This window comes from Pseudophryne corroboree, chromosome 8 (genome assembly GCF_028390025.1).
Source record: "Pseudophryne corroboree isolate aPseCor3 chromosome 8, aPseCor3.hap2, whole genome shotgun sequence".
NCBI lineage: Eukaryota > Metazoa > Chordata > Amphibia > Anura > Myobatrachidae > Pseudophryne > Pseudophryne corroboree.
Window position 1 is genome coordinate 416,855,478 of NC_086451.1, and position 23,142 is coordinate 416,878,619.

Here is a 23,142-nt window from a genome sequence, read left to right on the forward strand (position 1 = left end):
TAACGAAATTAAACAACTTCCGGGGTTAAACGGGGTTGGTATTAACATAACCATGAAAGAGGAGAAGGAGCTTCTCGCCTACCCCGCCGGGTAGTAAGAGATAAATTTGTACAGCCCGTCCCTCCAGGGGGGGTATGATCTCAGTAATAAAGATCCTTACATAACAGGGTACAATATCCTATTATCAGATATATTATATTGGAAAGTCTGCTGGCATCCCTCTTCTTTTCCATATAGGGTGTAAAGGTAGCAGTATAAAGCAAAATTGACAGTAGGGAGCCATATCTATGCAAATGATCATAGTTATCTGGATAAACCTGTATAGTAGTATTAGGAAGGTATTCCAGTTAGCAAAGGAGTGCAAGTATGAGGGATTAAATGTCCTCAGGTGCGTCTTCTTGTGATCGTGTAGAATCCTCTTCCTCATTTAAGAATGCATCCGCATCCTCTGCCGAGAGGAAATCTGTAAAGGAGGTGCCTGAGTAAATACGAAGTCTAGCAGGGTATAGTAAAGAGAATTTTCTGCCTAGTTGCACCAGTTTAGAGCATATTGGGGAGAACGCTTTTCGTGCTTTTGAGAGTTCCACTGAATAATCTTGGAAGATTAAAACTTTATGTGATTCCCACATGAGTCCTCGGGTTTTTCGGGACGCTCTCCATATTTCTTCTTTGTGCAGGAAATTAAGGCATTTAAACAGCACTACTCTGGGTCTGGCTCCTTCATAGCTTTTCTGGGCACCTACTCTGTGTGCTCTTTCTATGACCATATCACGACAGGAGTCAGTGATTTTTAACAGATCTGGTAGCGTGGTACGGAGAAAGGTATACAGTGCTGCACCCCGAAGGGTTTCCGGTAGTCCCACTACCCGTAAGTTCGATCTGCGCGACCTGTTTTCCAAATAGTCTAGCTTGTTCCAAATCTGGTGCTGTGATCGAGTGATATGTGTCATGTCTTGTTTGAGTTTAGATACATCCTGGAACATCTCTCCCGCCCTTTGCTCTGTTTGCAATACCCGGTGTGTAAGCTGAGTCAATTGTTTATTAATATCTTCAGTCTGAGCTTTAATTAGGGGTCCCATAGCCTTACGTATCGCCCCCACCATATCTTCATATGTAACAGGTATTGCAGGTGTAAAAAGTACCTGATCTGCAGTCCTTGCAGCTGGAGCGGGGTCAGTATGCACCGTGGAAGCCACAGTTCTCTCTGGTTCCGCTGCTGGGTTGGAAGAGGGAGGAGGGGGAGCCGTCGTCGGCGTCTCCGCGTCCAGCGCCATTTTAAGCTCCATGCGGCGTTTTTCTTTTTCCCGCTTTTGCTCTTTTTTTGAGAGCGTAGCGGAGGCTAAGTAGCGGCCCATGGTGGGCAGGAACCTTTCCCCTGACGTGTAAGGGGGGCGAACGGGCCGTAGTGGAGGTTTTTCAACCTTTTAAATGTGTTTTTCCGGCGGGCGGCAGCGGAGCTCTGTCCTCACGCTGCTAGTGCATTGCAGCCGGAACCGGAAGTCAGCTCCATGGTTTTAAGTGGCTCAACCAATGCGACTTTAGGAAATCCAACACCACGTTGAGATCCAAAAAGTGCCACAGGAGGCACAAAAGGAGGCTGAATATGTAGTACTCATTTAACCAAAGTCTGAACTTCAGGCAGTGAAGCCAGTTCTTTCTGGAAGAAAATCGACAGAGCCGAAATCTGGACCTTGATGGACCCCAATTTGAGGCCCAAACGTCACCCCTGCTTGCAGGAAGTGCAGGAATCGACATAGTTGAAATTCCTCCGTCGGGGCCTTCATGGCCTCCCACCAAGCAATAAATTTTCGCCAAACGCGGCGATAATGTCTTGCGGTGACAACCTTCCTGGCTATGATCAGGGTAGGGATGACTTCCTTCGGAATACCCTTTTCCTTTAGGATCCGGTGTTCTACCGCCATACCGTCAAACGCAGCCGCGGTAAGTCTTGGAACAGACAGGGTCCCTGCTGCAGCAGGTCTTGTCTAAGCGGCAGAGGCCAAGGGTCCTCTGCCAGCATTTCTTGAAGTTCCGGGTACCAAGCTCTTCATGGCCAATCCGGAACCCCGAGTATGGTTTTCACTCCTCGCCTTCTTATTATTCTCAGTACCTTGGGTATGAGAGGTAGAGGAGGAGACACATAAACCGACTGGTACACCCACGGTGTCACTAGAGCGTCCCCAGCGATCGCCTGAGGGTCCCTTGACCTGGCGCAATATCTTTTCAACTTCTTGTTGAGGCGGGACGCCATCATGTCCACCCGTGGTCATTCCCAACGGTTTACCCGCATTTGGAAAACTTCTGAATGAAGTCCCCATTCTCCTGGGTGTAGGTCGCCCATCGGAGAATCCTTGTGGCTTCTGCCATCGCCATCCTGCTTCTTGTGCCGCCCTGTCTGTTTACATGGGCGACCGCCGTGATGTCGTCTGATTGGATCAGTACCGGCTGGTTTTGAAGCAGGGGCCTTGCTTGGCTTAGGGCATTGTAAATGGCCCTTCGCTGCAGAATATTTATGTGAAGCGAAATCTCCTTCGAAATTTCTTCCCTGTGTGACTGCACCCCAGCCCCGAAGGCTGGCATCCGTGGTCACCAGGACCCAGTCCTGTATTCCGAATCTGCGGCCCTCTAGTAGATGAGCCCTCTGCAGCCACCACAGCAGCGACACCCTGTTTCTTGCTGACAGGGTTATCCGCTGTTGTATCTGTAGATGGGACCCGGACCATTAGTCCCACTGGAACGTCCTTGCGTGGAGTCTTCCGAATGGAATTATGCTTCGTACGAAGCTACCATTTTTCCCAGGACTCGTGTGCATTGATGTACCGACACCTGTCCTGGTTATAGGATGTCTCTGACTAGAGATGACAACTCCTCGGCTTTTTCCACTGGAAGAAACACTCTTTTCTGGTCTGCGTTCAGAAACATTTCCAGGAACAGAAGACATGTCGTCGGGACCAGCTGTGACTTTGGAATATTGAGAATCCAGTCGTGCTGTTGTAGCCCTTCCCGAGAGAGTGCTACCCCCACTACCAACTGTTCTTTGGACCTCGCCTTTATCAGGAGATCATCCAAGTACGGGATAATAAAAACTTCCTTCTTGCGAAGGAGTATCATCACTTCTGCCATTACCTAGGTAAAGACCTTCGGTGCCGTGGACAACTCCACCGGCCGCGTCTGGAACTGATAGTGACAGTCCTGTACCACATATCTGAGGTACTCCTGGTGAGGAGGGTAAATGGGGACATGCAGGTACGCATCCTTGATGTCCAGGGAGACCCTGTAATCCCCCTCGTCCAGGCTCGTAATATCCGCCCTGAGCGATTCCATCTTGAACTTGAATCTTCTGATATAAAAGTTCAAGTATTTTAATTTCAAGATGGGTCTCACCGAAACGTTTCGGTACCACAACCACTGTGGAATAGTAACCCCTTCCTTGCTGAAGGAGGGGCACCTTGACAATCACTTGTTGTGATTATAGTGTTGAATATCCACCAACACCGTCTCCCTGGCAGAGGGAGGTGCCGGTAAGGCAGATTTTAGGAAACGGCGGGGGGAAGAACGTCTCGAACTCCAGCCTGTACCCCTGAGATACTACTTGAAGGACCCAGGGATCCATGTGAGAGAGCCCACTGTCCGCTGAAATTTCTGAGACGGGCCCCCACCGTACCCGGGTCCGCCTGAGCAGCCCCCGCACCATGCTGTGGACCTACCGGACGCAGGGAGGATTTCTGCTCTTGGGAACTAGCTGTGTGTTGCAGCTTTTTCCTCTACCTTTGCCTCTCGGCAGAAAGGATGAGCCTCTAGCCCTCTTGCTTTTCTGGGGCCGAAAGGACTGTACTTGATGATACGGTGCTTTCTTTTGTTGTGGGGTAGCCTGTGGCAAAAAAATCGATTTCCCAACAGTAGCTGTGGAAACGAGGTCTGAAAAACCATCCCCAAACAGTTTTACCCCCTTATAGGGCAACTTCCATGTGCCGATTCGAGTCGGCATTGCCTGACCATTGCCAAGTCCATAACCCCCGTCTGGCGGCAATGGACCTAGCGCTTATTTTTGATGCCAGCCGGCAAATATCCCTCTGTGCATCACGTATGTATAAGACCACGTCTTTTATATGCTCTATTTTCAGCAAAATATTGTCCCTATCCATAGTTATTTTCCGACAGGGAATCTGACCACGCAGCGGGAGCACTGCACATCCATGCCGAAGCAACGGCTGGTCGCAATATAATGCCCTAGTGTGTGACTATATCTTATAGGGTAACCTCCTGCTTTCTATCAGCAGGTCCCTTCAGGGCGGCCGTATCCGGAGACGGTAGTGCCACCTTTTCTGATAAGCGTGTAAGCGCTGTATCTACCCTATGGGGTGTTTCCCCGCGTGACCTATCCTCTGGCGGGAAAGGTTACGCTGCCAATAACCGTTTTAGAAATTATCAATTTCTTACCGGGGGAAGACCACTCTTCCTCGCACACCTCATTTAATTTCTCAGATGCAGGAAAAACTACTAATAGTTTTCTCTCACCAAACACAATACCCTTTTATGTGGTACCTGGGGTATAATCATAAATGTGTAATACATTTTTCATTGCCTCAATCCTGTAACGGGTGGACCTATTTGGAGGGTACACCAGTCTCATCGACGTCGACACTGGAGTCAGTATCCGTGTCGACATCTGTGTCTGTTATCTGAGGTAGCGGGCGATTTTAGAGCCCCCCATGACATTTGAGACGCTGGAACAGGCACAAGCAGAGTAGCCGGCTGTTCTGTGTCGTCGACCTTTTATGTAAGGAGTTGACACTTTCACGTAATCTTTCCGTAAGTTCAACCACACCGGTGTCGACCCCGCAGGGGGTGACAACATATTTACAGGCATTCGCTCCGCCTCCACCTCATTATCCTCCACATACCTGTCGACACAGCCGTACCGACACACAGCACACACACAGGGAATGCTCTGATAGAGGACAGGACCCCACAAAGCCCTTTGGGGAGACAGAGGGAGAGTATGCCAGCACACACCAGGGCGCTATATATCACAGGGATAGCACCTATAAAAAGTGTTTTCCCTTATAGCTGCATATATATATGTATACTGCGCCTAAATTGTGCCCCCCCCTCTCTTTTTAACCCTTTCCGTAGTGTATTAACTGCAGGGGAGAGCCAGGGAGCTTCCCTCCAACGGAGCTGTGAGGGAAAAATGGCGCCAGTGTGCTGAGGAGATAGCTCCGCCCCTTTTTCGCGGACTTTTCTCCCGCATTTTTATGGATTCTGGCAGGGGTTAATGTACATCCATATAGCCCTGGGGGTTATATGTGATGTATTTTTGCCAGCCAAGGTGTTAATATTGCTGCTCAGGGCGCCCCCCCCCAGCGCCCTGCACCCATCAGTGACCGCAGTGTGAGGTGTGCATGAGGAGCAATGGCGCACAGCTGCAGTGCTGTGCGCTACCTTGATGAAGACTGATGTCTTCTGCCGCCGATTTTCCGGACCTCTTCTTGCTTCTGGCTCTGTAAGGGGGCCGGCGGCGCGGCTCTGGGACTGGACTCCGAGGCTGGGCCTGTGTTCGATCCCTCTGGAGCTAATGGTGTCCAGTAGCCTAAGAAGCCCAAGCTGGCTGCAAGCAGGCAGGTTCGCTTCTTCTCCCCTTAGTCCCTCGATGCAGTGAGCCTGTTGCCAGCAGGTCTCACTGAAAATAAAAAACCTAAAACTAACTTTTATCTAAGAAGCTCAGGAGAGCCCCCTAGATTGCACCCTGCTCGGTCGGGCACAAAAATCTAACTGGGGCTTGGAGGAGGGTCATGGGGGGAGGAGCCAGTGCACACCAGGTAGTCCTAAAGCTTTCTTTTTGTGCCCAGTCTCCTGCGGAGCCGCTATTCCCCATGGTCCTTACGGAGTTCCCAGCATCCACTAGGACGTCAGAGAAATTTGTGAATCGCAATCCTGCCAATTATCGAACAACTGCGTATGTGCAGCGCTCACAGTGCACATGCGTGAGCAAAAATAGCGACAGAAATTGCGTACAGATCGTGATCGCAATCCAGACGCTGTTTGACTGACAGGTAGCTGGTGCTTCTGGGCGGAAACCTGATATTTTCAGATGTAACGTGCAGAGAGAGTTAGATTTGGGTGGGGTGCATTCAAACTGAAATCTAAAATGCAGTGTAAAAATAAAGCAGCCAGTATTTACCCTGCACAGAAACAAAATAACCCACCCAAATCTAACTCTCTCTGCACATGTTACATCTGCCACACCTGCACTGCACATGGTTTTGCCCAACTGCTAACAAATTTGCTGCTGCGGTCAGATCTGATTTAGGCCCATAGTCACATTCTATAAAACAGCATTTGCACATTTGTAAATAAGCTTGACACATATCACAATACTCTATATGTTAAGCAAGATTGACTGTGTGAACTCCTTTTTTTGGGGGGGTGGGGGGTGGGGGGGTGTTAGGGACTGTACGAAGCAGAGGATCACAGATCTCAACACAGACACGCAGCTATGGATCAGGTTGGGTGTACTTACAGATTGCAGGCTCTGGCGATCGTGTGTTTTCTGTGGGAAATACACAAAGGATTAGGAAGCAGCCATAAGAGAGAGACTCTCACTGGATAATGCAGGAGGTGAGATACACATTACACTGGGTTTTCTTTCTGACTGCGCATCAATAGGTGTTATGTCCTTTAGGGTAACTGTGGGAGATAGACACAGCTTCTACCTAAAACTGGTTGTCTAGGCCTCCGTCCTATAGCAAGCATCTTGCTCTCTCCACGTGATGTAGTTATAACCTCCCCCTACATCCCGCCCCCTCACAATCCCGACGGACTATTCCCACTTGTGGACGTTGCTGCACTCGCCACCCCCCCCCCCCCCCACTCCCCGCCGTGATTCCGCCGCCGGTAACTTATACCACACCCCTCTCCACTAGTGCACGGTTTGCCCTTTCACCGACACTGTTTTGAGTATCGGCAATAGTAAATTAATGCTTTATTCCATATTTTCTTAAGAATAACTCTACCTCTCTGTTTGGGGATTCTCCACCATTATCAGATCTCAGGTTTGATTTACTACAAGTCTCTTGTAATCTACAATCGTTTTTTTGCACTTCAGATTTCTCTCTGATGATGTACAAGTGTCATCCTTGTGAAGTCTATAAATGTCATGAAGTATCTGTATCTACTTACTGACCTGTTCCATTGGACCACACACATCTGTATGTATTATCTTAAGTGGTGTTGTAGCTGTTTGCTGATTTTACAGTAGGTTGGGTGATGTTTTTGGTGGTTGCGCTTGCAGAGTAATTGCTGAAGTTTTCAGGGAAGGTGGTGGATGACTCCTCTGGCTGGGATATTGTAGTCTACACAAATAAAGTAGCGTCTGGCACCAGAGGGCGCATAAGACCCAGAACCCCACTTGCTGGCTGCGGCATATAAAATGAAGTCTATTGAGATTAAACAGTCTGTTTTTACTGTAGTCTCAGAAGGGCTAGTTTAGGCGGGTGTGGTTCATCAAATCGACAATGTTTAGATCGACCACTATAGGTCGACAGTCACTAGGTCGACATGGATGGAAGGTCGACAGGGTTTCTAGGTCGACATGTGCTAGGTCGACAGGTCTAAAGGTCGACATGAGGATTTTTTTTTTTTTGGGTGTCGTTTTCTTCGTAGAGTGACCGGGATCCCAAATTAGTGCACCGCTTCGCTCGCCATGCTTCGGGCATGGTGCCTTCGCTTCGCTCGGCACACTTTACCGTTCCAATCGTAGTCCACGTGGATCGTTAAGTATGAAAAAATTCAAAAAAAGAAAAAAAATGTGAAAAACTCATGTCGACCTTTAGACCTGTCGACCTAGCACATGTCGACCTAGAAACCCTGTCGACCTTCCATCCATGTCAACCTATAGTGGTCGACCTAAACATTGTCGACCTAGACACTGTCGATCTTCAGACCGGATCCCAGTTTAGGCAGCAGGGACACGGGGTTAGGCACTAAGGGGGGAGGTTAAGGTTAGGCTGCGGGTAGGGAGGGTTAGGGGGTTGGGGAGAGGGAAGAACACCCCTTACTTGCCCCATGTCGGTATGTCGAGCGACGGAATTTCATACTGATCCCCTTAATACTGTAGTTCAGTTATTCTCTCAATTGGAAGTCAATTGTCTCTTGTTATCAAGTTAACCGATTTAATAGGTTTCACTCTCTGATGATTTCTGTCTGTCTTCTGTGCGCTATTAAAGGAAATCCCTGCAGAGTGTAGGCAGTTAACTATTACTGTTGTTCTAACCCCTGGCTAATGTAGTATTGTTGGGGTTGACTGCTCCAGCTGTCCCTCGCCTCTTTCCTCACTAGGCACACCCCGAGTAGCACAGAACTCACCGTCATGCCTTTGACTTCATTGGCTATTTGCACTTTCTCCTCCTCCATTCTGTGGATGTCCTGTCTCAGCTTCTGCAGCTCTTCCCAGGAGCGGACCTGTGACATCAGGACAACTGGTGAATACAAACAAGAATAGTCTCCCATTGGCACTACAGTAGGATGTAAGAGTGTGACACAATGCACCAAATTCCCCTAAATTTAGCTTTCTTCGTCAACTGTTTCTATAGACTTAGAGGGAGATTTAATTCACTGTGATGTCTACAAAGCGCCTCACAGACCGGCCGTAACATCACAGACATTCCCTCGCACCCTAGAGGTGTGTAGGACAACAACCAATGTATGTCTACCATGTCATACATGACATACCCAGCCAAGCATTACGGCGGAACATTGCTGAGAATAGGAATTGCACCCTTGATATACACTTAATTGAAACCATTTTGTTAAACTGCTTGTGATGTGAATAGCAGAGGAAACAGTATAAAGCACTACCTTCTGTGGTGACACATAAGGATTCTATGGGGGCAATTTAATTATTCACAATGTGCGACAGTTGCGCACATCCCACATAAGACCTATGTCAGCCATTTTACGGAGGTGTGAGGTAAAATGCACAACATGCCGCCATTACGAGTATTCTCACACTGTACCAATGGCACATTGCCAGCTTTGTGATTAATTGAAATAGGTCACTGAAGAGGTCTACACCCATATAATACATACATATAATACACCCATATATACAGGGCTGCCAACCTAGGGCTATTATACAGGTCACCGAGTTTCAAGGTGTGGCCTCCCGTTGCATTAAACTTTCACAGTAAGAGGAAAATGGAGGAAGGGAGGTTCAGGGGAAATTTAAGGAAGAATTACTTCACAAAAGGATAGTGGCTAAGTGGAATAGCCTCCCAGCAGAGGTGGTACAGGCTAAGTCAGTAGAACAATTTAAACTTGCGTGGGATAGGCACATGAATATCCTTACAAAGAAATAAGCTTCATAAGGGTATGAGACTGCCTAAAGCAGTGGTTCCCAAACTGTGTGCCTAGACACCCTGGGGTGCCTCGGGACACTTGCAGGGGTGCCTTCAGGGCCAGATTAAGCCTTGGGGAGGCCTGGGGTACTTAAGAAAGGTGGGCCCTGGTAAAGGGGGAGGGTGTATATTAGACTGTGCATACCTCTCAACATGACCCATTCTGGGAGGGACAAAATGCTCCATACCTGGATCTATAATTTATCTTGCAAAAATGCAATAGCAGCAGCCTCTGTACTACTAACACACTGGGACAAGACTCAGGAGGATGCTCTGTGTGTGTTTCTCTCTAGACGTGAACGCTCTTATTAGAGAACAGGTTACACAGGACCCTGACACCCAGGCGGGAGGAAGAAAGCTGGGATCCCTGGGTCACTTACAGCTCTCTCCCCTCTGCTATTTCTCCTCTGGTCAGGAAGCTTTGTCAGTATCTCATGTAACCTGTTACTCCGGTGTGTCTGCCTGCAATGTCCTGCTCACATTCTGGCAGCCTGGTTCTGCTGCTGCACAAGATGGATAGTGATCTCAAGAGTGCTTGGGCTAGGGGGCCCCTTGACAGAGGGGGACCCGGGGTACTGTATGCACTGTATCCCACCCCACCCCCCCTCCTTAATCTTGCTATGGGTGCCTTGGATTGGTGTCAAGAACCAATTCAAATATCTATGGTCAATGTAATCGGCAAAACCAGCGCTGATGTCTTCCAATCCTAAATTATGTGGACAACCAGAAGTGAATCCTGTCCCTCACCACATAACTGAACCTAAAGATGACATATAAGCACATTTTACTTAAACTTTTTTTTTTCTACATTTCTCAATAAGAAACTTTTGGCCAAGGGGTGCCATGAAAAGAACTTTGATACTCTAGGGCGCCGTGATTAAAAAAGTTTGGGAACCACTGGTCTAAAGGATTAAAAATAAGGGCAGACTAGATGGGCCAAGTGGTTCTTACCTGCCGTCAAATTCTATGTCTCTATGGGTTTTTTTTTATGTTTACATTATTCCTAATTTAATATGGGCAGCGGGTTTGTTTTGTTTATCCACTCTCCGCCATTGACAGAGACTGGAGCTTCCCGTTTGTACACGTCACCACTGTCAGCCCTTGTACGGTATTTGTCCCTGATGAAAGTCATAAACACTGAAACGTTGGAACGAGGTCTTTGAAGTCTCTGTATATTTTATTGATGATCTGCGCGCCGCCATTTTATTGTTCCTGCAAGCATAGTGGGCAACGGACAGCGTACCAGCATGTGTGGGTGCCATACACCATAAAATCCCTGTAAATAGGGACTTATTAATTTCGCAGGCTCTGTGGCTGGCTGACATCAAGCCTGCACATCTACTGCTCAAAAAAATAAAGGGAACACTAAAATAACACATCCTAGATCTGAATGAATGAAATATTCTTATTAAATACTTTGTTCTTTACATAGTTGAATGTGCTGACAACAAAATCACACAAAAAATAAGATTTTACTTACCGATAAATCTATTTCTCGTAGTCCGTAGTGGATGCTGGGGACTCCGTCAGGACCATGGGGATTAGCGGCTCCGCAGGAGACAGGGCACAAAAATAAAGCTTTAGGATCAGGTGGTGTGCACTGGCTCCTCCCCCTATGACCCTCCTCCAAGCCTCAGTTAGGATACTGTGCCCGGACGAGCGTACACAATAAGGAAGGATTTTGAATCCCGGGTAAGACTCATACCAGCCACACCAATCACACCGTACAACTTGTGATCTGAACCCAGTTAACAGTATGACAAACGTAGGAGCCTCTGAACAGACGGCTCACAACAATAACAACCCGATTTTTTTGTAACAATAACTATGTACAAGTATTGCAGACAATCCGCACTTGGGATGGGCGCCCAGCATCCACTACGGACTACGAGAAATAGATTTATCGGTAAGTAAAATCTTATTTTCTCTGACGTCCTAGTGGATGCTGGGGACTCCGTCAGGACCATGGGGATTATACCAAAGCTCCCAAACGGGCGGGAGAGTGCGGATGACTCTGCAGCACCGAATGAGAGAACTCCAGGTCCTCTTTAGCCAGGGTATCAAATTTGTAGAATTTTACAAACGTGTTCTCCCCCGACCACGTAGCTGCTCGGCAGAGTTGTAATGCCGAGACCCCTCGGGCAGCCGCCCAGGATGAGCCCACCTTCCTTGTGGAATGGGCCTTGACAGATTTAGGCTGTGGCAGGCCTGCCACAGAATGTGCAAGTTGAATTGTGCTACAAATCCAACGAGCAATCGTCTGCTTAGAAGCAGGAGCACCCAGCTTGTTGGGTGCATACAGTATAAACAGCGAGTCAGATTTTCTGACTCCAGCCGTCCTTGAAATATATATTTTCAATGCCCTGACAACGTCCAGCAACTTGGAATCCTCCAAATCGCTAGTAGCCGCAGGCACCACAATAGGCTGGTTCAGGTGAAACGCTGACACCACCTTAGGCAGAAAACTGAGGACGCGTCCGCAGTTCTGCCCTGTCCGAATGGAAAATCAGATATGGGCTTTTATACGATAAAGCCGCCAATTCTGACACTCTCCTGGCTGAAGCCAGGGCCAGTAGCATGGTTACTTCCAAAACTACATTAAGGTCCCACGGAGCCACTGGGGGCACAACCGGGGGCTGTATATGTAGTACTCCTTTTACAAAAGTCTGGACTTCAGGAACTGAAGCCAATTCTTTCTGGAAGAAAATCGACAGGGACGAAATTTGAACCTTAATGGACCCCAATTTGAGGCCCATAGACAATCCTGTTTGCAGGAAATGTAGGAATCGACCCAATTGAAATTCCTCCGTGGGGGCCTTCCTGGCCTCACACCACGCAACATATTTTCTCCAAATGCGGTGATAATGTTGTGCAGTCACCTCCTTCCTGGCTTTTACCAGCGTAGGAATGACCTCTTCCGGAATGCCTTTTTCCCTTAGAAATCGGCGTTCAAACCGCCATGCCGTCAAACGCAGCCGCGGTGAGTCTTGGAATAGACACGGTCCCTGCTGAAGCAGGTCCCGTCTTAGAGGTAGAGGCCACGGATCTTCCGTGAGCATCTCCTGAAGTTCCGGGTACCAAGTTCTTCTTGGCCAATCCGGAGCCACGAGTATCGTTCTTACTCCCCTTTGCCGTATAATTCTCAGTACTTTTGGTATGAGAGGCAGAGGAGGAACACATACACTGACTGGAACACCCACGGTGTTACCAGAGCGTCCACAGCTATTGCCTGAGGGTCTCTTGACCTGGCGCAATACCTGTCCAGTTTTTTGTTGAGGCGAGACGCCATCATATCCACCTTTGGTTTTTCCCAACGGTTCACAATCATGTGGAAGACTTCTGGATGAAGTCCCCACTCTCCCGGGTGTAGATCGTGTCTGCTGAGGAAGTCTGCTTCCCAGTTGTCCACTCCCGGAATGAACACTGCTGACAGTGCTATCACATGATCTTCCGCCCAGCGAAGAATCCTTGCAGCTTCTGCCATTGCTCTCCTGCTTCTTGTGCCGCCCTGTCTGTTTACGTGGGCGACTGCCGTGATGTTGTCCGACTGGATCCACACCGGCTGACCCTGAAGCAGGGGTTTTGCCAGGCTTAGAGCATTGTAAATCGCTCTTAGCTCCAGTATATTTATGTGAAGAGACATCTCCAGGCTTGACCATACTCCCTGGAAGTTTCTTCCCTGTGTGACCGCTCCCCAGCCTCTCAGACTGGCATCCGTGGTCACCAGGACCCAGTCCTGTATGCCGAATCTGCGGCCCTCTAACAGATGAGCACTCTGCAACCACCACAGAAGAGACACCCTTGTCCGTGGCGATAAGGTTATCCGCTAATGCATCTGCAGATGTGATCCGGACCATTTGTCCAGCAGATCCCACTGAAAAGTTCTTGCGTGAAATCTGCCGAATGGAATCGCTTCGTAAGAAGCCACCATTTTTCCCAGGACCCTTGTGCAATGATGCACTGACACTTTTCCTGGTTTTAGGAGGTTCCTGACTAGCTCGGATAACTCCCTGGCTTTCTTCTCCGGGAGAAACACCTTTTTCTGGACTGTGTCCAGAATCATCCCTAGGAACAGCAGACGTGTCGTCGGAAACAGCTGCGGTTTTGGAATATTTAGAATCCACCCGTGCTGTCGTAGAACTACTTGAGATAGTGCTACTCCGACCTCCAACTGTTCTCTGGACCTTGCCCTTATCAGGAGATCGTCCATTTTCTTTGAAGAAGAATCATCATTTCGGCCATTACCTTGGTAAGGACCCGGGGTGCCGTGGACAATCCAACCGGCAGCGTCTGAAACTGATAGTGACAGTTCTGTACCACGAACCTGAGGTACCCTTGGTGAGAAGGGCAAATTGGGACATGGAGGTAAGCATCTGTCCCGGGACACCATATAGTCCCCTTTTTCCTGGTTCGCTATCACTGCTCTGAGTGACTCCATCTTGATTTGAACCTTTGTATGTAAGTGTTCAAATATTTCAGATTTAGAATAGGTCTCACCGAGCCGTCTGGCTTCAGTACCACAATATAGTGTGGAATAATACCCCTTTCCTTGTTGTAGGAGGGGTACTTTGATTATCACCTGCTGGGAATACAGCTTGTGAATTGTTTCCACTACTGCCTCCCTGTCGGAGGGAGACGTTGGTAAAGCAGACTTCAGGAACCTGCGAGGGGGAGACGTCTCGAATTTCCAATCTGTACCCCTGGGATACTACTTGTAGGATCCAGGGGTCCACTTGCGAGTGAGCCCACTGCGTGCTGAAACTCTTGAGACGACCCCCCACCGCACCGGAGTCCGCTTGTACGGCCCCAGCGTCATGCTGGGGACTTGGCAGAAGCGGTGGAAGGCTTCTGTTCCTGGGAATGGGCTGCCTGCTGCAGTCTTCTTCCCTTTCCTCTATCCCATGGCAGATATGACTGGCCTTTTGCCCGCTTGCCCTTATGGGGACGAAAGGACTGAGGCTGAAAAGACGTTGTCTTTTTCTCCTTTATACGGCAATACTTCCATGTGCCGTTTGGAATCTGCATCACCTGACCACTGTCGTGTCCATAAACAACTTCTGGCAGATATGGACATCGCACTTTCTCTTGATGCCAGAGTGCAAATATCCCTCTGTGCATCTCGCATATATAGAAATGCATCCTTTAAATGCTCTATAGTCAATAAAATACTGTCCCTGTCAAGGGTATCAATATTTTCAGTCAGGGAATCCGACCAAGCCACCCCAGCGCTGCACATTCAGGCTGAGGCGATCGCTGGTCGCAGTATAACACCAGTATGTGTGTATATACTTTTTAGGATATTTTCCAGCCTCCTATCAGCTGGCTCCTTGAGGGCGGCCCTATCTGGAGACGGTACCGCCACTTGTTTTGATAAGCGTGTGAGCGCCTTATCCACCCTAAGGGGTGTTTCCCAACGCGCCCTAACTTCTGGCGGGAAAGGGTATACCGCCAATAATTTTCTATCGGGGGAAACCCACGCATCATCACACACTTCATTTAATTTATCTGATTCAGGAAAAACTACAGGTAGTTTTTTCACACTCCACAAAATACCCTTTTTTGTGGTACTTGTAGTATCAGAAATATGTAACACCTCCTTCATTGCCCTTAACAAGTAACGTGTGGCCCTAAAAGAAAAATACGTTTGTTTCTTCACCGTCGACACTGGAGTCAGTGTCCGTGTCTGTGTCGACCGACTGAGGTAAAAAGACGTTTTAACGCCCCTGACGGTGTTTGAGACGCCTGGACAGGTACTAATTGATTTGCCGGCCGTCTCATGTCGTCAACCGACCTTGCAGCGTGTTGACATTATCACGTAATTCCTTAAATAAGCCATCCATTCCGGTGTCGACTCCCTAGAGAGTGACATCACCATTACAGGCAATTGCTCCGCCTCCTCACCAACATCGTCCTCATACATGTCGACACACACGTACCGACACACAGCACACACACAGGGAATGCTCTGATAGAGGACAGGACCCCACTAGCCCTTTGGAGAGACAGAGGGAGAGTTTGCCAGCACACACCAAAACGCTATAATTATACAGGGACAACCTTTATATAAGTGTTTTTCCCTTATAGCATCTTAATATATATAATCATATCGCCAAATAAGTGCCCCCCCTCTCTGTTTTAACCCTGTTTCTGTAGTGCAGTGCAGGGGAGAGCCTGGGAGCCTTCCCACCAGCATTTCTGTGAGGGAAAATGGCGCTGTGTGCTGAGGAGAATAGGCCCCGCCCCCTTTTCGGCGGGCTTCTTCTCCCGTTTTTCTGAGACCTGGCAGGGGTTAAATACATCCATATAGCCCCAGGAGCTATATGTGATGTATCTTTTAGCCAGTATAGGTATTTCATTGCTGCCCAGGGCGCCCCCCACAGCGCCCTGCACCCTCAGTGACCGCTGGTGTGAAGTGTGTGACAACAATGGCGCACAGCTGCAGTGCTGTGCGCTACCTCATGAAGACTGAAAAGTCTTCTGCCGCCGGTTTCTGGACCTCTTCACTTTTCGGCATCTGCAAGGGGGTCGGCGGCGCGGCTCCGGGACCGGACTCCATGGCTGGGCCTGTGTTCGATCCCTCTGGAGCTAATGGTGTCCAGTAGCCTAAGAAGCCAATCCATCCTGCACGCAGGTGAGTTCACTTCTTCTCCCCTAAGTCCCTCGTTGCAGTGAGCCTGTTGCCAGCAGGACTCACTGTAAAATAAAAAACCTAAAAAACTTTTCTAAGCAGCTCTTTAGGAGAGCCACCTAGATTGCACCCTGCTCGGACAGGCACAAAAACCTAACTGAGGCTTGGAGGAGGGTCATAGGGGGAGGAGCCAGTGCACACCACCTGATCCTAAAGCTTTATTTTTGTGCCCTGTCTCCTGCGGAGCCGCTAATCCCCATGGTCCTGACGGAGTCCCCAGCATCCACTAGGACGTCAGAGAAATTATCAATGGAAATCAAATTTATTAACCCATGGAGGTCTGCATTTGGAGTCACACTCAGAATTAAAGTGGAAAAACACACTACAGGCTGATCCAACTTTGATGTAATGTCCTTAAAACAAGTCAAAATGAGGCTCAGTAGTGTGTGTGGCCTCCACGTGCCTGTATGACCTCCCTACAACCCACACAAGTGGCTCAGGTAGTGCAGCTCATCCAGGATGGCACATCAATGCGAGCTGTGGCAAGAAGGTTTGCTGTGTCTGTCAGCGTAGTGTCCAGAGCATGGAGGCGCTACCAGGAGACAGGCCAGTACATCAGGAGACGTGGAGGAGGCCGTAGGAGGGCAACAACCCAGCAGCAGGACCGCTACCTCCGCCTTTGTGCAAGGAAGAACAGGAGGAGCACTGCCAGTGCCCTGCAAAATGACCTCCAGCAAGCCACAAATGTGCATGTGTCTACTCAAACGATCAGAAACAGACTCCATGAGGGTGGTTTGAGCACCAGACGTCCACAGGTGGGGGTTGTGCTTACAGCCCAACACCGTGCAGGACGTTTGGCATTTGCCAGAGAACACCAAGATTGGCAAATTCGCCACTGGCACCCTGTGCTCTTCACAGATGAAAGCACGTTCTCACTGAGCACATATGACAGACGTGACAGAGTCTGGAGACGCCAAGGAGAATGTTCTGCTGCCTACAACATCCTCCAGCATGACCGGTTTGGCAGTGGGTCAGTAATGGTGTGGGGTGGCATTTCTTTGGGGGGCCGCACAGCCCTCCATGTGCTCGCCAGAGGTAGCCTGACTGCCATTAGGTACCGAGATGAGATCCTCAGACCCCTTGTGAGACCATATGCTGGTGCGGTTGGCCCTGGGTTCCTCCTAATGCAAGACAATGCTAGACCTCATGTGGCTGGAGTGTGTCAGCAGTTCCTGCAAGATGAAGGCATTGATGCTATGGACTGGCCCGCCCATTCCCCAGACCTGAATCCAATTGAGCACATCTGGGACATCATGTCTCGCTCCATCCACCAACGCCACATTGCACCACAGACTGTCCAGGAGTTGGCGGATGCTTTAGTCCAGGTCTGGGAGGAGATCCCTCAGGAGACCATCCGTCAACTCATCAGGAGCATGCCCAGGCGTTGTAGGGAGGTCATACAGGCACGAGGAGGCCACACACACTACTGAGCCTCATTTTGACTTGTTTTAAGGACATTACATCAAAGTTGGATCAGCCTGTAGTGTGTTTTTGCACTTTAATTTTTGAGGGTGACTCCAAATGCAGACCTCCATGGGTTAATAAATTTGATTTCCATTGATAATTTTTGTGTGATTTTGTTGTCAGCACATTCAACTATGTGAAGAACAAAGTATTTAATAAGAATATTTAATTCATTCAGATCTAGGATGTGTTATTTTAGTGTTCCCTTTATTTTTTTGAGCAGTACATATATACACACACACACACACACACACACACACACACACACACACACACACTTCATGGCGGTAGAATGGGGATAACGACCTCAGAGCCACACGCTGCTCCCTGTACAGTGCCCCCTCCCAGCTATGCAGTGCTGAGTGTCAGTAAGCCGCTCTCCCTGGCTCACCACTGCCCGCAGCTCCCCCTCCTTGGGTCTCCCCGGTCTCCTCTCCCCCAGCTCCCGCTCTGCAGCGTCCAGATCCCGGCTCAGCGCTTCCATGTCCAGCTGGGGCCACGCACTGTAGCCCTCCCGCACATGCTCGTACAGCCAGCTTGGGGGCCCCTGGTCCTCACTGCTGCCCAAGGAGCGTCTCCCTGCGGGGACACGGCGCACAGTGCGGGCACAGAGCCCGGCCAGCATGCGGGCAGCCATCATTGCCTCGGAGTCCTAATTGGGGACGAGGACACCCCGAACTGGCCTATCATCACACAGCTGCTGGTGTCACTGTCACCAGTACTGCCCAATTAGAGACAGGAGCGCGGTGACTGGCACAGCGCTGGCCAATCACACAGACGCAGTCACTGCCAAAGGGACTACCCAATCAGAGACAGGAGGGCGGTGACTGGAATAGCACTAGCCAATGAAAAATACTACTAGGTCAGATAGAAAGGGGCGTGGCACTATTGGAGTAGTAATTAGGGCGTGACAGCAATTGGACCAATCAGACCTTTCTGCAGCCTAATGATAGGCGGGACTTACCACTGGCGACCAATAACATTGTACTGCGAGACCTCATCGGTACGGCTGACCCGGAAGTGACCGCACATGTTGCTGCCAAGAGTAGGTGTCTGTTCAAGGTGAGTGAGGGTCTGCAGCAGCCCGTGCTGGCGCCCTCGTCAGGCTGCCCTATAGTGTTACAGCTTGGGGATGTACTTACACTCTTCTGCTGCCTACAGATCGCGTTTATTTTCCTGTACATACATAGCACGGTTAGTGTAGTGGTCAGTATTGATGCTTCACAGCACTGGGCTTGGCTTTAATTTCTACCAATGCACTATCTGAGTGGAGTGTGTGTGTGTGCACTTCATGTGTACGCGTGGGTTTCTTCCACGCAGATACACCTAAACACCATGGTATGTGTGTCCATGTGATAGGGTGTAAGCATCACTGGGGAAGCAACTGATGATGATGATGATGATGGAAATATAATCTGTACAGCGCTATATAACTGTTAATATTTGCATGGAGTCACATAAATTACATCATGGTTTTGGCCCTTTGCAGGTAATGTCTGTCTGATCAGAGATGTCTCTTGCTGGGGTACGGAGTCTTGTCTCCACAGCTTGGAGATGGGGTGAGTCTGATTTTGCTCATTCTTTTCTGTGATATATAATGTACGAGGAGTCGCAGCTGGCCAACAGCAACTTCTTGCACTGTGCACTTCCGCTTCAGAATTAAGCATACACAGCGGCAGGCAATGCAGAGCTGTATGCAGACTCGGTGGTAACGCTGTTCTCTTCCATACGGTAAGTTCAGAGGCAGAATTGCGTGCAGAGCTGAGTGTACGTGTAATTGCACCTGTGTTCAGGCAGCTCATTTACACCTAGTATAGGGCTGATGTAAGTGCGCGCTGAAGCTTATGGTTAGGAGCGGTCTGGAGATGCACACAGCTGGGGCAGATTCAGGGTTGCACATAGCTATAATTGCTACCTTTCTGTGTATACACCTAGTGTACAGCATGCACTTTGCAAGTTCTTAGCGATTTTCCCACATGGGCAGTAGCTAAAAATCCTTGAATACTGGCATAGCATGCGCTCAGACTCAGCCCCAACTATGGGGGTTATTCTGATCTGATCACTCGCTGCAGTTCTTCGCAGCGCAGTGATTAGTTCAGAACTGCACCGGCGCAGCAGTGCGCCTGCGCATGGCGATCACCTCTGCCTGATTGACAGGCAGAGGCGGGAGGGGGTGGCACGGCGCCGTTTTGTGGGCGCGGTCCGGCCAACGCAGGAGTGGCTGGACCGTGCAGGGGGGCGGGAGTTACTCTTCAAGAACAAAAGCATCGCCGCTGTGCGATTCTTTTGTACTTGTGCGGGAGGGGGCCGGCCTGACATGCGGGGTGGACTAGCCCTGTGCTGGGCGTTCCCCCTCATGTCAGTGTAAGTGATCGTAGCTGTGCTAAATTTAGCACAGCTACGATCAGGTCGGAATGACCCCCCCCCCCCCCCCCATGTGCACTTAGAGCAATGATGTCCAACCTGCATTCAGCTCAGGATCTCAATGCAGATTACACAACACAATTTATCACACACATACCTCCTTGTGATGGTAAATTGTCAGCAAGTGTCCCCTAAGCGCTGTTTATATAAATGACTCTGTAATCATAATGCTTTTATACCCAGCTGCTCCGAGTTCTTCAGGTCAGCTGTGGACAACCTGTGGCTCTCCAGTTATTGTGAAGTCCCAGCACGCTCGGATAGTAGTAAGGGTATGCTGAGACTTGTGGTTTCACAACACCTGGGGAGCCACAGCTCGTCCAGGCTTGCTCTATGCATTTATAGGTTTTTAATTTACTTCTTTTGATTAGTGTTTTTTTATTTTTATTTTTTTTAGGTTGTATTCTTTACTAAAAATGTGATGCATCTTGAGCACTACATAAGAGACTGTTGTGTCCAGAAGGGTATACACGCTGGCTCCTGATGTTACACTGTGTAACTGACTGTGATGTCCAGAAGGGTATACACGCTGGCTCCTGATGTTACACTGTGTAACTGACTGTGATGTCCAGAAGGGTATACACGCTGGCTCCTGATGTTACACTGTGTAACAGACTGTGATGACCGGAAGGATATACACGCTGGCTCCTGATGTTACATATACTGTGGTATGCTGTTATATCTGGAAATGATTATTCCAAGTTCACTTTGCCTTTATGGATTCTCTCTGTAGGGTCTTTCCTCACCCGAGCTGCTCTGCCAACCTCCAGCGCCTCGTCCATCGTGGACTCCCGCAGCATGGCCACCCTGAATCAGATGCACAGAGCTGGGCGGCCAAAGAAACAGCCAACCAAATTAGGAATCTTGGGCAATAACCCTCAGCTCAAAGGAGTCGTACTTAAGACCATTATCCGTAAGCCCAAAAAACCCAACTCTGCCAACCGCAAGTGTGCCCGTGTACGGCTCAGCAACGGCAAGGAAGTGGTGTGCTTTATTCCTGGAGAAGGACACAACCTGCAGGAACACAACATAGTGCTGGTAGAAGGCGGGCGCACGCAAGATCTGCCGGGGGTGAAACTTAAGGTTGTCCGGGGAAAATATGACTGTGGCCACGTGAAAAAGAAGCAATAATTAATTTTGCGTTGTTTACCACAGTAAAGCTTTCCTACTGTGAAATTGCAACTCTCCAATCATTGTAAAGGGAAAACAGGAACAATTGTCTACAATATTTGTTTTACAGGACATGAAGCAATGACCATCTGTCTCCTCTATTTCGAGTTACAAAAATAAATTGTGTAAATGTTTCTTTATTGATATGCATTCTGTGTGCAGGATCCATGAGAAACTGTCATCTACATGCAGGATGTAAACGTAGAATGCCTTCATATTAGTTAGACACTTGCCTTGGGGCCTAATTCTGAGTTGATCGTAGCAGCAAATTTGTTAGCAGTTGGGCAAAACCATGTGCACTGCAGGGGGGACAGATGTAACATGTGCAGAGAGAGTTAGATGTGGGTGGGGTGTATTCAAACTGAAATCTAAATTGCAGTGTAAAAATAAAGCAGCCAGTACTTACCCTGCACAGAAACAAAATAACCCACCCAAATCTAACTCTCTCTGCAAATGTTATTTCTTTATCATCCACTAGGGGTCACTGGAGTACTCTTGGGATATGGACGGGCTTCCGTAGGAACAGCACTGAATATTTAAATTTAGAACACTCCACCCCTCCATATCCCAGAGTACCTCAGTGTACTACCTCAGTGTTTTTTCTGTGCTCGAAGTAGTAACAGCTCTGTGGCTAAGAGTCACAATTACTTTGAATTTTTATTTTTATATTTTTCTATTCTATACATCCCTTTCCCCCTTCCAAAAGGCAGGGTCAGGGATAGTGCAGCTGCTGATAGCAGCAGGGGCGTGTCGGGCCTCTCTGAAAGAGCTCCCTCACAGCCACACACACTTCCTGCAGGCTGGCTGGCGCTTACTAAGAAGCCCCGTCGGAGCCTCATCACAGAAGCAACAATTGCAGGTATGTGAGGGGGGAGAACGGGGTGGTCAGCTTCCGCTGCCGCCCCGAGGTGTGGAGAAGGCGCTGGTGTCTTTCGGCTGACTGCCGCCCGCCGCAGCTGCTCCGGCTGCCGGGTAACATAGCCGCCCGCTGTCTTACACTGCTCCCGCGTCTCTGAAGTCGGGTCTGCCCGCCGCTTCTCTCGCTGCTCCGGCCGCCGGGTCTCATAACGCTGCTCCGGTGCTTCTTACAATACCCGCGTCTCTGAACGGGTCCGCCCGCCGCTTCTCCCGCTGCTCCGGCCGCCGCTTGATCCGCTGCTGCCCGTGTCTCATAGCGCTGACACGCGCTCCCAGTCTTCCAGGTCCCGGGGTGCCCGCTGCCCGGCCCGCACTGCACGCTATGGAGCAGATGCGAGGGGGGGGGGGAAAGGGACAGCAGCAACAGGCTGTTGGTAGTATAGCACACATTTATATAGCTATATTATGAGGTTTATACTGGCAGGGAGGCTGTTAATAATATCAGTATGAAACTACACTGTGATTATATGTATAAGCATGGGGGCCATTTTAACCATGCTTCCTGTGTCTTCCTGCTGTGATTCCAGAAAGTTCCAGTACTACATCTCTATTCCACCGGAGGCGCAGGGGTGTTAGTGGGAATTTGGGACCACATTTCATAGTACTGGCCACGTGTACTGCACTTGGCCAGATATATATATATATATACACACAGAGACACCTTACTACTATTTTACTGAGTCGTGCAAGTGTCTGTTTTGTGTGTATTGTATTGTCTGTCGCCATAATGAGTAAGGCACCAGCAAAAACTAAAAAGCATAATTGCAAAGTCTGTAGCAGTGTGTTACCGGATGGATCTACCACATGTACAGTATGTTTTGTGGATTCGGTTCAGAATACCATTTCTGCTCCAGTTTTACAACCAATGTCCTCACCGGACCCTCCGTGGGGTATGTTAGTAAATGTACTAGATAGGTTACAATCAGAATTGACCGCCGCTCGTCAGGAGCGGGAAACGGCAAGATCTGAGTCTAGGGTTAGACCGCCAGAACTACCGGAGGCGTCTCAGCCTTGCGTAAGGTCCAAATCCATTTTGGGTAAACGGGATAAATTTCATATGTCTTATGATTTACCTGTTTCGGC

At 49.2% G+C, this 23,142-nt stretch overlaps 2 protein-coding genes across 4 annotated transcripts in view; one reads left to right on the forward strand and one right to left on the reverse strand.

The window, feature by feature from the left end:
* Window positions 1–18,262, reverse strand: part of SARS2 (seryl-tRNA synthetase 2, mitochondrial) — a 55,164-nt gene extending 36,902 nt beyond the window's left edge. For both annotated transcript variants that reach the window (XM_063937937.1, XM_063937936.1), the window contains exons 1-3: window positions 17,942–18,262; window positions 8,368–8,463; window positions 6,524–6,553 (exon numbers count right to left, since the gene is read on the reverse strand). In XM_063937937.1, the coding sequence (XP_063794007.1) occupies window positions 6,524–6,553; window positions 8,368–8,463; window positions 17,942–18,190 (375 nt within the window). In that variant the 5' untranslated portion in view covers window positions 18,191–18,262. The remainder of the gene's footprint in view (window positions 1–6,523; window positions 6,554–8,367; window positions 8,464–17,941) is intronic.
* Window positions 18,263–18,514: 252 nt separating this feature from the next.
* Window positions 18,515–21,275, forward strand: MRPS12 (mitochondrial ribosomal protein S12). Of its 2 annotated transcripts, none has more exons than XM_063937938.1 (3): window positions 18,515–18,612; window positions 19,040–19,109; window positions 20,705–21,275. In XM_063937938.1, exons 2-3 carry the CDS (start codon window positions 19,061–19,063, stop codon window positions 21,100–21,102), a joined length of 447 nt encoding a protein of 148 aa, XP_063794008.1. In that variant the 5' UTR covers window positions 18,515–18,612; window positions 19,040–19,060; the 3' UTR covers window positions 21,103–21,275. The 2 variants fall into 2 exon arrangements, with proteins under 2 accessions (XP_063794008.1, XP_063794009.1); XM_063937939.1 differs by lacking the exon at window positions 18,515–18,612 and adding an exon at window positions 18,629–18,744.
* The last annotated feature ends 1,867 nt before the right edge of the window (window positions 21,276–23,142 follow it).